The sequence below is a fragment of the Eutrema salsugineum genome, unplaced genomic scaffold, assembly GCF_000478725.1.
Source record: "Eutrema salsugineum unplaced genomic scaffold, Eutsalg1_0 scaffold_6, whole genome shotgun sequence".
Classification (NCBI taxonomy): domain Eukaryota; kingdom Viridiplantae; phylum Streptophyta; class Magnoliopsida; order Brassicales; family Brassicaceae; genus Eutrema; species Eutrema salsugineum.
This window is the reverse complement of record NW_006256547.1, coordinates 10,564,358-10,580,329: the sequence shown is the minus strand read 5'-3', so window position 1 is coordinate 10,580,329 and position 15,972 is coordinate 10,564,358. Positions and strand designations below refer to the sequence as shown.

At 41.3% G+C, this 15,972-nt stretch overlaps 1 protein-coding gene and 1 non-coding gene across 2 annotated transcripts; both read left to right on the top strand.

The window, feature by feature from the left end:
* Nucleotides 1-674: 674 nt before the first annotated feature.
* Nucleotides 675-781, top strand: LOC112083685. Its single transcript, XR_002897821.1, has one exon. It is a non-coding gene; the product is annotated as a small nucleolar RNA R71 (small nucleolar RNA).
* Nucleotides 782-10,431: 9,650 nt separating this feature from the next.
* Nucleotides 10,432-10,857, top strand: LOC112083477. Its single transcript, XM_024151504.1, has 2 exons — nt 10,432-10,621; nt 10,712-10,857. The coding sequence occupies exons 1-2, from the start codon at nt 10,432-10,434 to the stop codon at nt 10,855-10,857; spliced, it is 336 nt and encodes a 111-aa protein (XP_024007272.1).
* Nucleotides 10,858-15,972: the final 5,115 nt, after the last annotated feature.

The following is a 15,972-nucleotide window of genomic DNA, read 5'->3' as shown; positions in this document are numbered from 1 at the left end:
AAGACTTTTGCTGATTAACCAGCAGCTGTTGCATCAAGTTTTTCAGCTCATCCTGCGAGTTATTTGAGGAACTCGAAGAAGGCTGTAGACTTGTGAAAGGCAACTTCTGCTGATTTCCACCTTGAAATCGATTCTGATTGGTGATGAACTGCTTTCCTTGGAAGTTGCTGGAGAAGTTCTTCTGAAATCCTGACTGATTCTGCACTCCTTGCTGCGGATAGACCTGATCCTGAGGGTTCTCAACATTGTTGCTTCTGAAGGATAAATTCGGGTGGCTTCTGAAGTTGTTGAAACTGCGATTCTGCACATACCCTTGTCCATTCACGAAATTTACCTCCATCTGATCATTATTCTCTGCATCTACAAACTCTTGAGCAAGCGGTGCATCACCAACCTCATCAGCAAAATGCACAGATCTCTGGTTCTCTCTCAACGGCAGATTCACCTTTGCTGTAAGCTCATCGATTTTGCTCAACTCCACACTATGAACTGATTTGCTAGACCTGTCATACTCTTGGGATTTGTTGCTGGAGCTTGCAGCTAAGTTCTCAATCAACTCATAAGCAGCTTCTTTGGACTTAGTCATGAAATCGCCATTGCTAGCTGCATTCAAAGCATTCCTGTAATCCCAGTTGACACCATCATAAAAGGTTGACAGGATCTGCTCATCAGAGAACCCATGGTGAGGGCACTCTCTTCGGTACTCCTTGTACCTCTCCCAAGCTTCGCAGAAAGCTTCACCAGGTTGCTGTTTAAACGACGAGATCTTGTTCTTCAGAGCTGCAGTTTTTGCCTTAGTGTAGAAATGGTCTAAAAACGCTGATCTGCACTCTTCCCATGTAGTCAATGACCCAGGTGGTAATGACTTCAGCCAGCGCAAAGCTTTGTCCGCAAGTGAGAATGGAAAAAGCTTGCACTTCAAGAAATCGGCTGGTATCCCATTTGATCCGGTCGTGCTGCAAATCTCCTCAAAATTCTCGATGTGGTCCATCGGAATCTCAGCAGGAAGCCCATGAAAGAGGTGCTGCTTCACCAATGAGATCAGCTGAGGTTTGATCTCAAAGTCTTGCCTCTGAATGGTTGGAGGAGCAATCGCAGCCCTGTTGTGATAGTAAGCATGCGGACTGTCCTTGTCTCCAATAGCAGGTTGTGGCTGCTCCCTGTCTTGCTGCGCCTTTTGCAGCTGCTCCAATTGCTGTCGAAGCTGTTGAACCTCGACAGCCATGTTGCCATTGTTGCCTTGATCGCCCATGTTGGCTTGAATAGGCCTTTGACGTCTGTTTTCTCGCTCGACTCTTGCTAGATCGGTGTTCGACAAAGAAACAAGGTCGGTGCAGTTGCTCCTTGTGGATATGTTTGACATACACCTGAAACACACGCAAACAAGAGAACAAGAGAGAAAAATTAGTAAGCCTTAGTCTGAATTTCAAACCAAAAATCAAAGGTAACGAATTGGTCCCCGTCGCAACGGCGCCAAATTTGATTCTCACTAGATGTACTCCTAGTTTCTACTGCATAGAACAGTGATGTAGTTGTAATATAAAGGATTCGAAATCCAGAGGACCAGTGTTACTCTTTGAATTTGTGAGGATTGAATTAAAGCTAAGACGAAAGATGGTTTGTTTTGAAAACTAAAAAGTAACAGAATGGCAAACAACAATTTAAATTCAAATTAAAACAAGCACTAGACCAAAGCAATTCGCAGGAATTTCAGAGATAAGAACCAGATGACTATTCAGGGCACAAGCGTAACGCAAGTCTCGAACTCAAACAGAAAAGATTATCGATCCACTGTCGTGATCTCGATAACTTTATCTAACAACCTAAATCCTAAACTGTCGTTTGAATCTAGAAAATTGCAGACAAGCATTAGCTAGCAGGTTTGATCTGTTCACGATTTGCCTTAACTTCAACTGTCGTTGGCTAAGGACAAACCGCTCACCAATGTTTATTCTAGCAACCTATTACACTTTTGATGAACAGATTAACCTAAAATCGCAGATTGAGTGATCAATTCAACCTAAGCATTAAGTCTAACAATGGTGAAGACAATAGATATCAAGCCCTATTTGCATCTAATCCTCTAACTCATGAAATCCTTTGAACGCTTTAATCTAGCTAAGAGATCTACTCAGACATGGAGAAAAGAAACACAGAAACAGATGGAAAGGAATTCATGAGTTAAAATCGCAGAAGAGATAATAGGGTTCAGAATTCTTCTCAAAGTGTCGCAGATTTCTTCTCCCAAAAGCTTACAAGTAAAAACTCTATGGTCCAGGAAATTGTAAAAAGAAAGCATAGAAAGTCTGTAGAAAAACGTGATAATAAAACACAGGCGGCTGTGGGCTTTTTATTCTCTTTCTCCTCCCAAAATTAGGAAAAAGTCGATTTCCTTATTTTTCTCCCGTCTGGAGCAGGTGCTCTACGAAGGGTCCAAACCGGGAGCAGGTGCTCCGGGGATGATTTCTCCAAAAACGTGTGAAATAGCTCCTTATTGCTCAAATTCATCTCTTTTTGCTCCAATGCCTCCTAAACACTCCAATCCTTTGATAAGGCCTCTAAGTCACCTGAAACTTCCTGAAAAGACTCCAAAAACTCCTAAAACAATCAGTAAACACAAGTTAGAATGAGTCAAAATCTCCACTCATCAACATTCCACTGAGACCTATTCGGAACTAAATAAATTGTTTTGCTATACGCCAATACCCAGAAATCCGTCCAATAATATTTTGAACACAATTCATGTATGTCTAAGGCATCATCACCTCAAGAAGCATCATTTTTGAAATCAATGAAAGCAGCTAGTGCGTGAACACATGGATACTTCTCAAAATTGAAAAACCCGCAACTGAAACTTCTCAATATCAAGTTCATCAAATAAGGCTTTCCATCAGTACCGATGACGTTGTATTCACGCTCAAAACTGTTTAACTCCATCACAGTTAATTTCTCAGCAAGGCTCCATAAATAATGGAGGTAATTCTCCACTAAAGGCACCAGTTTATTATCAATTGATCCAGAAACAGCCTCTTTGCGATGTTGATTAAACCATTCAGCAAAAACTTTAATAACCTCATCGAGCATGGGTATTAGGGAGTACTTCCTTGTGTTTTCAAAAACACTGTTTAAAGACTTCACAGCGTTTGTGTCTATGTTGTATCTATCACCTTGAAAATAACACCGTGCCCATTTCTATTTTAGAGTACTCTCCTCCACATATTTGGCCGCCGAAGGATATCTCATCTTAAAAGACATATACTTACTGTTGAACTCAGCCACCATATACTGTCTACTGCATTCCATGAATCTCCATGCGACTACATCTTTGTTGTCATTGCTAGAATGACCTTTCACATTTTGGCCCAAATGCCATACACAATACCCATGATGTGCCTGTGGATAAACATTAGCTATGGAGTTGATGAGACTTGTATTTCTGTCACTCATAAATACCAATTCGAAAGAGTCCGCAACAACGGTCTTCAGCGTCTCGAAAAACCAGATCCAACTAGCATTATTCTCACCATCTAGAACACCAAATGCAATGGGAAAATAATGGCGATTAGGATCTTGTGCTGTTGCAAAAACAAGAACACCACCATATCCATTCTTTATGAAAGTTGCATCCACAATTATCACTTTCCACATGACTTGAAACCCTTCTATGCTAGCTCCCAAAGCTATGAATAGATATTTGAATTTTCCTTTCTCCTCCAACTTTACACTTGTTATTGTAGGATTTACTTGCTGTAACATGTACAAATAACAATACAGCATCTTGTAGCTTTCTTCCGGACTACCACACCAATCACCAACACCAAGTTTTTCCCCTCTTGATGTGATGGAGTATGATACCTGAACACCAAAAACCGTCTTAACACGCTCCATGATTTTTGCAGTACTTGTAGTTACCATCTGACCTGGATAATCATCATGCAAAAGTGATGCAACTAATCGTGGATTGCCTTTTCTGTTAGAGTTACTTGAACTCTAACTTGCTCGAGAGCATGAATGCATCTTTGTGTGTGTTCTAACTGATAAAATTTCTGTCCCTGGGATTCTTGCAGCTCGTAAACCCCATTTACACATTTCTTGAGAACATTTGACCACGTAACGGGTCTTATCCTACCACTTTATAACATAACCGAAAGACTTAAGAAATGCTCATCTATCCACAAACTCTTGCACTGCCTGTTTATTTAAAAATTCCTGAAACTGACTCACACCCAAACCATCTTCCCATGACTCTATTCACTGACTGCTTTCTAACAGAGGTGGAGGTTCATGCATAAGTGATCTATCAGGGCCATCATCAGTACCCTCATCCACATGTTCAGCATCAATACCCTCATCCATAACGTTTTCTTGTTCGTTGGCTACGTACAAAGTAATGGCATCAGCTCCAATTTCATCTTCAACAATATTGTCCTCTCTAACCACTTGCTCAGGCTGTTCTGAAATATTCATAGCCTCCACATGTAAAATACATCTTTGATTGTCTTTATCAATAGGTGTTAGAAAAACACACAGATCTTCATCATCAGAAATAATAAATCGTTCCTCACCTCCTCCAACCAGCAGTGGAATGTAACTCATTTCCAATTTTATCTTACTTTCATCTAATGCAAGCTTTTTGTATATCCTACCTTCTATCATCGACAGAGTTATCTTCCTCACAGGTGTCTTCAACAGTAAACTATACATGTGACATTGGCATTTAAAATGAATGCTGATAGTTTTGCTCATTGTATCTATCAAAACAATACAAAACACTTGTTCAGTAATACTAGTAATCCAGAGGTATACCTTCACTATACATAGTAATACTAGTTGCACCAAGTTTTACTCGATAAATCTCGACATCAAGTAATACCAGTTTTACTAGTTATACTATATTTCCCAGTACTGATAGTTGTACCCAGTTCTCCTTTTGCAAGAGCTGGATGTTCTCACCAATTACTTAACATGCACTACGAATCAGGCCATCATCTAGTTATATAACTAAATTGAAGTCCTAAGCAATCCAGAATCAAAGCTTAAACCCTCAATGTGCATACTAAAATGAGCTCAACCTATGCCCAATTCAATAAAAATTTGGGGAACTTACCGGCTAGGACAGCTCAACAGAGGAAAAAACAGCAATGGTGAAAGAAACAGACGGTGATGGAGGCGGTGTGGGGTAAATTTCCGGAGCCCAATCCCCCGACAGTGGTGGTGATAGCGGAACAGAGAGAAATCCCGAGCAAGAGGAGGAGAGAGGGAGCTTGAGTAGAGAGGAGAGAGAAAAAAGGAATGCCTAAACTGGTCGGATATATTTTTAAAAACCGGGTAAAAAAAACAGTTTTCTCTCTTTTTTTTTAATTAATTTTTATAAAAAATCAATGCAGCAATGGAGCTGGTAGAGAACTTGGCTATGAGTAATGACACCTATGGAGAAGACTATGACAAAGCCAATAGAGGAGAAGGTTATTATGAAAAACAAAGGATGAGAAAGGACATCAAAGAGCTGTAAACCAAGTTGGATAAGGTACTGGTGGCTACTCAGAAGCCAATGCATTTTTTGGAGAGTTTGATGAACAAAATACTTGCTTAAATAATGTGATTGAGGAGAGATTAACACAAGAGGAGATGCATCACATTGGGAATCAAAACAAGTTCCAGAGGTGATATAAGATCGGGTTGGTAGTGAGGATAGATTCCAAGTGATTGGCTGAGAGGCTCTCTTCACTTAGAGAAGCTATGACCGAGTATGGAGAGATGGAACCTAAGTAACTGGCCGAGAGACTCTCTTTACTTAGATTGGTGAATGAATGCAGAACAAAGGGCTAAGGGGGATCAATGTGACGTCACACAGCTGATGGAGAGGCTGTGATAAGTCGGTGAACTCAAGAACAAAGGGGAAACCACAAGAATGTTGAAGAACTCGGGAAGAGCGGCTACTCTTAAGAAAATACGTTCTTTTATTGATTAGGGTAAAAGTTGTCTCATACAATGCCGCATGTGGGACTTTATAAACAGTCCTTTGGTGTTGACCTTCTAGGGTCGACTCTAGACTCAAAAAAGGAAAGAACTTGCGACATACTCTCTTAAAATGTAAATAAAAAGAAAAGGAAACAATCTAGATTTTCTGACTCGATTTAAAAGACAAAATAACTAAAGGACTTATAACAAAACCTGCAAAACAAAGAAGAGGGAAACTCGTGAGTTTTAAAAATAAATGAAATACTCACCTTTGTGCCGTTTTGACACTTAGTCGTTTGCAACTTCAATGGTGAAGATCATGCGAGTTCCTTGAGTCCTTAGTAGTGGCCATTCTAGTGTTGGTGTGGACTTGATGCTTGTGCCGTCCTGATCTTCATACTCTAGTCCTCTTCTTGAACAAGTAGTATATTCTCTTCGGTTAAACCCATTGCAGCTTGATTGAGAAGTGCCTGGTCGATGCTGAGTTGATCAATGCCTTTGGTGATGTCTTCTAAGCTGCTTTGATTGATCAAGATGTCCATAGGATTTTTGAATTCCTCTCTCAGCTTCCTTAGTCCTGATCTTGCCCTTGGAGGGTTCTTTATGGTTAGAAAAGTATCTTTAGGGGCCATGTCCTCATCATTCCCTCCTCTTGAGAAAGTTCTGGCCTCAGAACTGTTTCACTTGCATGAAGAATCAGCAACATTGAAACTCGGTGAAATGTGTAATTCACCTGGCAGGTCTACCTTGTAGGCATTATTGTTGATCCGGTCTAAAACTTTGAATGGTCCATTGCCGCGAGGTGAGAGCTTTGATCTCCTCTGGTTTGGGAACCTCTCCGGTCTCATATGAATCCAGACCCAATCTCCTGGCTCGAAAATTAGCTCCTTGCGGTTCTTGTCAGGTTGTTGCTTGTATTAGGCTGTCTTCTTTTCCAAGTTATCCTTGGTCTTTTGATGGAGCTTCTTAATGATCTCGGCTTTGTTGTCTCCATCTTGGTTTGTGAATTCTAGTGGTGGTAATGGCTTTAGATCAAGAGGCGTTTCTGGCTTAAATCCATACACAATCTCATAAGGTGAAAGCTTAGTTCCCGAGTGGGTGGCATGGTTATAAGTAAACTCAACATAAAAAATGCAATCTAGCCAATATTTTAAATTGTTACCAACTGTGGCCCTTAAGAGGGTGGACAAGGTGCGGTTCACCACTTCAGTTTGTCCGTCGGTCTGAGGATGACAAGTGGTAGAGAAGAGCAATTTGGTTCCTCCACAAGATCCTCCAGAAAGGACTAAAAAACTTGGTGTCTCGGTCTGACACAATAGTGCGAGGTAAACCATGTAGGCATACCACTTCCTTGAAGAATAGGTCAGCAGTTGTGAGGCATCATTTGTTTTGGTACAGGGACTGAAGTGTGCCATCTTTGAGAATCGATCCACCACCACAAATATTGAATCCCTGTTTCTTATCTTTAGCAATCCTAGAACAAAGTCCATAGATATACTTTCAAAACCAGTGCATGGGTTAAACGGTCTTTGAGAGTTTGAAATACTTTCTCCTGTGCTGGTCCCCATGAGAACGCCACATCTTTCTTAATAACAGCTGCGAGAGGAGCAGCCAAAGTGCTGAAATTCTGGACAAACCATCGGTAAAAGCTTGCTAGTCCATGGTATCTCCTCGGTTTCAGCTAGTTCAAGTCGGTTTCTGAGCTTCTAAAAACTCTTCAAAGTATTCCTCAACAGACCTGTTTCTCTGCACCAACATTTGAAACTTCTTTTGTAAATCCCTATGCAAATGTGGTGGCACATACCTCTTTCTCAAGTAGAATTTCATGCGTCCCGACTAGGGATCTGTTCATAACGGTGCCTCCATCTTTCAGCCACGTCTCAATCCCACCAAGACAGTGTGTGGTCAGTTAGTTGAGCCACGGACAAGGATACCTTCTTCTTGTCATTGTAAGAATAATAGTCTAAGATATGTTCCATTCTTTGCTCCCACTCCAAGTAAGCTTCAGGGTTTACTCTGCCAGCAAAAGTAGATGCAGTTAGTTTGATGTCGTTATGATTTTGTCTACTACCTTCATCATCTCGGTTGCGGCCTCGGTTGAAGATCTTTTCTTCTCTAATGCGTCCTCGGTGGATGGAGTCTCTCATTCGGTGATTTTGTTGTAAATCAGGAGGGTCTCCTTGTCTCCAATGGTTTGGTGCATCATCTTCTAATCTGGGTATCTCGTCATCATCGGCCTGGACATTCTGCCTTTATTGCACGGGTATGGGTCGTGCAGCTTCTCTTCTTGGCACTTCTAGTCGGCCAACTCTCTCCTCTATACAGCCTAGTTGTGTGGCCATATCTTGCCTCATTGTGGCAATAGCTTGCAATATGGTATCTTGTGGTGCGATGGGAGGGATTTCCATTGCTGAAATTATTCAAAGACAACAAAGAATCTCAAACGCAACTGTGTTTTAATGATCTAAAGAACCTAATCTAGATGCAAAATACTTACGAGAATAAACTTTTTTTTAGGGTTTTTGTTTTCTTGTGACTTGACTAAACGATATGAGGATGAACCATCTAGATTCATAATGAAAGTTTTCTGGCTTTTTTGAATGATATGAATGAACAAACTTAGATGAGATGATTCTTCTTTTTTTTGGACAGATTAAAACTAAGCAACAATAATAAGAATGAAAACTAAACAATAAGGAATCGAAAAAGGATAGATATCACCTGATGTTAGAACCTGGCTCTGATACCAAACTGATATAAGATCTGGTGGTAGTGAGGTTAGAGTCCAAGTGATTAGCCGAGAGGCTCTCTTCACTTAGAGAAGATATGACCGAGTATGGAGAGATGGAACCTAAGTAACTGGCTGAGAGGCTCTCTTTACTTAGATTGGTGAATGAATGAAGAACAAAAAACTAAGGGGGATCGATGTGACGCCACACAGCTGATGGAGAGGTTGTGATAAGTCGGTAAACTCATGAACAAAGGGGAAACCACACGAATGTTCAAGAACTCGTGAAGAGGCGGCTGCTCTTAAGAAAATACATTCTTTTATTTATTAGGGTAAAATCTGCCTCATACAATGCCACATGTGGGACTTTATAAACAGTCATTCAACCTTGACCTTCTAGGGTTGACTCTAGACTCAAAAAAAGGAAAGAACTCGCGACAGACTCTCTTAAAATGTAAATAAAAGAAAAGGAAATAATCTAAAGTTTCTGACTCGATTTTAAAGACAAAAATAACTAAAGGACTTAAAAACAAAACCGACAAAACAATTAAGAGGGAAACTCGTGAGTTTTAAAAAATAAATGAAACACTCATCTTCGTGCCGTTTTGACACTTAGTCATTTGCAGCTTCAGTGGTGAAGATCATGCGAGTTCCTTGAGTCCTTAGTAGTGGCCATTCATTCTAGTGTTGGCATGGAATTGATGCTTGTGTCGTCCTGATCTTCTTTCTCTAGTCCTTCCTCAAGCTGATCCTCTTCTTGAACAAGTATAATCTTCTCTTTGGTTAAACCATTGCAACTTGATTGAGAAGTGGCTGGTCAATGCAGAGTTGATCAATGCCTTTGGTGATGTATTCTAAGCTGCTTTGATTGATCAAGGTGTCCATAGCATTGTTGAATTCCTCTCTCAGCTTCTTTAGTCCTGATCTTGTCCTTTGAGGGCTCTTCATGGTTCTTTAGGGGCCATGTCCTCATCAAGATCTATAACAACTTCAACAACCCAAACTTGTCATACAGAAACCCAAATGTAGCTAATCCATGAGATCAGGTCTATATCTCTCGACAAGCTCAGCAAAGCTATGTTCCCAAGAATCAGTTTCATGGGAACTTTCAGAGCACGCAGCAATATCTTCAGTGACCTCAGCAATATGTTCAGAAACCTCAGAAGAATCAAGGAGGTAACTTCACTAGATAGCCGCCTATGAACAAGTTTCCACCTGGTTTTGGACAGCAGCAGCAGGGTCAGTCGATGGGTTCAGATTTAAGTGGGGTTCTACAGCAGATACTTCAGGGTCAGCAAAGAGTTGAGAACATTTTTACTGATCTGAGTTCAAAGTATGAAGCTATGCAACATCAGCTGAAAGATCTTTAAAAGAATCAAGCTTTCTCTTCATCTAGACAACAAGGAACACTTCCTGGGAAGCCTGAGTTAAACCCTAAGGAATATGCCAATGCCATTACATTCAAAAGTGGTAAGGAACTACCTGATAGAAAACAACAACCTGTGCTCATTGAGGACAATGAGCAACTTGGTGGGGAGGTGAATCAAGGGAGTGTACTAGATAATGAAGCTGTAAAGAATGACAAGGGCAAAGGTGTGGCAAAAGAGATGGTGCCTGAGAAACCATATGTGCCACCACCACCTTATCACCCAAAACTTCCATTTCTAGGTAGGTTCAAGAAGCAACTCTTGGAGAAGGCTAGAGCTGTTTTTGAGAAGCAATTTTAGAAAATTCAGTTCACCATGCCTATCATAGAAGTTTTCCTTATGGTTCCTCAACTTGGAAAGTTCTTAAAGGATGCTATTTTGAACAAGTCAAGAGAACTACAAGGGATGGTAGTCTTGAGCCATGAGTGTAGAACAATAATTCAGACATGGACTATCTCTAGGAAGCTATCTGATCTAGAGAGCTTTACATTGCGCTGCACTATTGGTCCTATTAAGTTTTCCAGCTACCTATGTGAACTTGGAGCATCAGTAAGTTTAATGTCTTTTTCAATGGCATAGAAGTTGGTGTTCACAGTCTACAAGCCAACAAAGATATCTTTGGTACTTGCTGATAGATCAGTTAAGCTCCCCATTGGACTCCTTGAAGATATACCAGTTAAGATAGGAGACTTTGAAGTCTTAACTGACTTCATTGTCTTGGAGATGGATGAAGAGCTGTAGATCCTCTCATTTTTGGGAGATCTTTAATTGCTACAGCAGGAGATATAATTGATGTGAGAGGAGGAAAGATAGATCTTCACCTAGGATCTAAAGTCCTCAAGTTTGATGTCAATTAAGCCATGAAGAAACCTACCATTGAGGGTCATGTATTTTATATAGAAGCCATGAAAGAGCTTGCTGATGAGCTTCTTGAAGATTTGAACACTGAAGATCACCTTCAAATTGTCTTGACTAAGAACATGGTGAGTATGAGTACTTGAAGGATGAGACCCTTGGGTTTATGAAGCTTCTTGATTCTCACAATCCAGTAGGATCAGAGACTAAACTTTTGGATCTGGATACAAGCGGCCAAGTGGATCAGAGTATCAGTGGGTTCAGTAAAAATCAAGGGCCGGTTCAAGAGTACTGCATGGCCGTGGGTGGTTTGAAAGCTGAGGAAGAGGTTAAACTGGCTGAGGACACCAATAGCAATGAAGCTTAGGATAATCAAGAGAGCTTCATGGGAGATTGGTATGAACACAAAGCTCCATCTGTTGAGCGAAAGCCACACCCAAAGGGGCTCAGGTATGCTTTTCTTAGACTTGATGCATCATATCTTGTCATCAGCAATGATAGGTTGTTACATGAGCTTAGGAAGTATAGAAAAGCCATAGGGTATTCCCTAGATGACAGTAGAGGGATCTCTCCTAGCTTGTGTACCCACAGAATTCACCTTGAAGAAGAGTGTATGTCCTCCATTGAACACCAAAGAAGGTTAAACCCAAACCTTAAGGAGGTGGTCAAGAAAGAAATTCTAAAACTACTAGAGGCAGGGATAATATATCTTATCTCTGACTCAAGGTGGGTTTCCCATGTCCATGTGATGCCTAAAAAGGGTGGTATGACAGTGGTAAAGAATGATAAGGATGAGGTCAAACCCACTAGGACTGTAACAAGGCATATAATGAGCATTGATTATAGGAAGTTGAATGCTGCATCAAGAAAAGGCCTTTTTCCACTTCCTTTCATTGATCCAATGCTTAAGAGACTTGCCAATCATCCATATTACTGTTTTCTAGATGGATACTCAGGGTTTTTCCAAATTCCAATAGACCCTAGAGACCAAGAGAAAACAACATTCACCTGCCCTTGTGGCACCTATGCTTACAGAAGAATGTTTTTTGGTCTGTGTAATGCGCCTGCCACCTTTCAAAGGTGTATGATGTCGATTTTCTCTGACCTGATAGAAGAGAAAGTTGAGGTGTTCATGGACGATTTTAGCGTCTATGGACACTCTTTCCCTTCTTGTTTATCTAATATGTCTCAGCTGCTAAGGAGATGTGAGGAGACAAACAAGCTTGATGCTGAACTAGGAGAAGTGCGATTTAATGGTGCAAGAAGGCATTGTATTGGGGCACAAGGTATCTGAAGCTGGGATAGAGGTTGACAAGGCCAAAGTGGATGTCATGGTTAACTTGGGAGCTCCAAATTCAGTGAAAGGAGTCAGAAGCTTTTTGGGACATGCTGGGTCCTACAGAAGGTTCATTAAGGACTTCTCAAAAGATAGCAAGACCGTTGACAAGGTTTTTATACAAAGATGTGGAGTTCCTCTTTGATCAAGAGTGCATCGAAGCTTTTGAGAAGATAAAAAAAGCTCTGATAAGTGCTCCCATTGTTCAAGCATCTGATTGGAGCTTGCTCTTTGAGATCATGACTGATGCATCAGACTTTGCAGTTGGTGCTGTGCTGGGACAAAAGAATGATAAGAAGCTTCATGTCATCTACTATGCAAGTAGGACCTTGGACACAGCTCATGAGAAATATGCCACCACTGAGAAGGAAATGTTGGCTATGGTCTATGCTTTTGACAAGTTTAGGTCCTATTTGGTGGGATCTAAAGTGGTGGTCTACACTGATCATGCAGCTTTGAGATATCTGATGACAGAGAATGATGCCAAACCAAGGCTGTTGAGATGGGTATTGCTGCTCTAGGAATTTGATATGGAAATCAAAGACAAGAAAGGCATTGAAAATGGAGTAGCTGATCACTTGTCTAAACTAAGAGTGGAAGCTGATGTCCCTCTTAATGATTCTCTCCCTGAAGAGCAGCTCATGGTGGTGAAGGCTTTGAATGAGCTGGAATAAATCAAGTCCATCAAAGAAGGGAGTTTGCCATGGTTTGCTGACATTGTGAATTATCTGTCTTGTGGAGTAGAGCCCCCAGAATTGAGCAACTACCAGAGAAAGAAGTTTCTCAAGGACATCAACAGGTTCTTTTGGGATGAGCCATACTTGTATGTGCTTATCAAGGATCACTTGTACAGAAGGTGTGTAGCTGAGGAATAGGTTCCAGGGATCGTCTTGGAGTGCCATTGATCTGCCTACGGAGGTCATCATGCAGCTTTCAAAACCGTGGCTAAGGCAGTTCAGTCAGATGTCTGGTGGCCAACCATGTTCAAAGATGCTCAAGTTGTTATTGTGAGGTGTGATGTCTGCCAAAGAGCTGGGAACATCTCCAAGAGGAATGAAATGCCTCAGAATCCATTCTTTGAGGTGGAGATCTTTGATTGTTGGGGTATAGATTTCATGGGACCCTTTGTCTCTTCTCATGGAAATCAATACATTCTGGTGGCAGTGGACTATGTCTCTAAATGGGTGAAGGCTATAGAAAGTCCAAAAAATGACTCCAAGGTGGTGGTAAAGCTGTTTAAGACCAACATTTTTACAAGGTTTGGAGGGCCTAGAGTTCTTATAAGTGATGGTGGAAGTCACTTTGTGAACAAGACCTTAGAGGGACCTCTTAAAAGGTATGGAGTCAAGCATAAGATAACCAGTCTTTATCATCCTCATACAAGTGGTCAGGTAGAGGTTTCAAACAGACAGATCAAGGCCTTTCTAGAGAGAACAGTGAACTCATCAAGGAAAGACTGGTCCAGGAAATTGGATGATGCATTATGGGCTTATAGAACAACTTTCAAGACTCCTATTAGAACTTGTCCTTTCATTCTCCTTTATGGAAAGAGATGCCATTTGCCTCTAGAACTTGAATACAAGGCACTATGGACTGTCAAGCTGTTGAACTTTGATATCAAGACAGCTCAAGAGAAAAGTCTTTTTAAGCTTGAGGAGATAAGGCTTGATGCATATGAGAGCTCAAGGATCTCCAAGGAGGGGACCAAGACTTTGCATGCTCAAAAGATTCTGAAGAGGGATTTCAAGAAAGGGGACCTTGTGTTGCTGTTTAACTCAAGACTCAAACTGATCCCTTGCAAGTTAAAGTCAAGGTGGTCTGGCCCCTTCAAGATCGTGGAAGTGAGAAGCTATGGGGCTGTTGTTCTTGAGGGAAAAGATGGAAATGGCTTTGCAGTGAATAGGTAAAGGCTGAAGCCCTATCTGGTCAATGCAATCAAGGAGGGAGCTACCTCAGTCCCTCTTGATGATCCCCCATCTCAGTAAAAGGTATGAAAAGTCAAACTTAGTGACTTAAAACAAAGTGCTATTGGGAGACATCCCAAGCTTATCCTTGTATATAAGTCTTTTTGATCTTTTCTTTTATGTTTTTAGAATGTTTTTGAGGCGTTTGTTGAGTGGTCTCAGGTTTTAAAAATAGTTCATGCTTAGTGGTGTGAAGAGATGGCTGCCAAAACATTTAAAGAGGAGGCGGCCTTGTGTTTAGAAGCAGTGTGCACATGACCTCGGCCAAACCCCTCAGCATCATCCATACCGAGGCCTCAAGATCGAGTGAAAGTGTCATTACCTCGTGATGATGCCCCATGGTGATATATACCGAGGTCTTCGTGTGTTTGTCCCATAGACTAAGTAAAACAAGACCCCTCAGTATGGCCATACCGAGGCCCAAGATCTGCATGAAAGTGGAAGACCTCGGTGTGGCCCCTCGGCCATGACCATACCGAGGCATGCTGGAAACAAAGAAAAGAGGCCAAACCTCGGCCTAATGCCTCGGTCACTCCTATGTCGAGGTGCTTTTGCGAAGAAAAGAGGCCAAGCCTCGGTTTCATGCCTCAGTCACTTATATACCGAGACCAGATGTGCGAACAAAAGGGAAAAGGCCTCGGTGTGATGCCTCGGGGTGTAGCATACCGAGGCTCATGGTTTTTAAATCCAGAAGATGACACGCGTCGGCCAAACCCCTTGCCATGTCCATACCAAGGCCTCCTTGCAGTTGACGCGGGAACAAAGAGTTTCAAAACGTGGGTAATGGGAACAGGTTAAAAGTCAATGTCTGGAGACTTTGATGGTGTTGACCAGTCAACATGGATCTAATGTACAACAGTCCAAAGCTCCACCCTTTGCAAAGACTCCAGTTTTCCGCCACCCGAGTTTGCTCTCGCTTTCCCTGCTTGCACTTAGAAACACCATAACTCTCTCATTTCTTATCCAAATTGGGTGATTCAAATTGTGATAAGCGATGGAGGATCGCATTTCATCAACAGAGTCTTCGAAAATCTTCTTAGAAAGAATGGAGTTACACATAAAGTTGCTTCTCCATATCATCCCCAAACCAGCGGTCAAGTAGAAATCTCAAATAGAAAAAATCAAGTCGATCTTGCAGAAAACAATTGCAGTTTATCGCAAGGATTGGTCTACCAAGCTTGACGATGCATTATGGGCATATCGAACAGCATTCAAGACACCATTAGGAACAACACCATTCAATCTAGTTTACGGAAAAGCATGTCACCTTACAGTAGAACTCGAGTATAAAGCGCAATGGGCTATCAAGGAGATGAATATGAACACGAAACACCTGGAGAAAGAAGACTACTTCAACTTCATGAGGTAGAAGAAATCCGCCACAATGCTTACGAAAAATCGAAAATCTACAAAGAGAGGACTAAAGCATAACATGATAAGAAGATTATTCATAGAAATTTTGCTCCTAATGATAAGGTTCTTCATTTCAATTCTCGTCTTAAGCTTTTTTCAGGAAAATTACATTCAAGATGGTTTGGACCCTTCACGATAAAGGAAGTCAAGCCATACGGAGCCATTGTCCTATAGGACAAAACGGGAAACTCTTTTATAGTGAATGGACAGCGTATAAAACAATATCTGGCTGAAGAAAGAGAAGACGAAAGAGAATTGATGTTTTTATTTGATCCATCATCGGCCAAT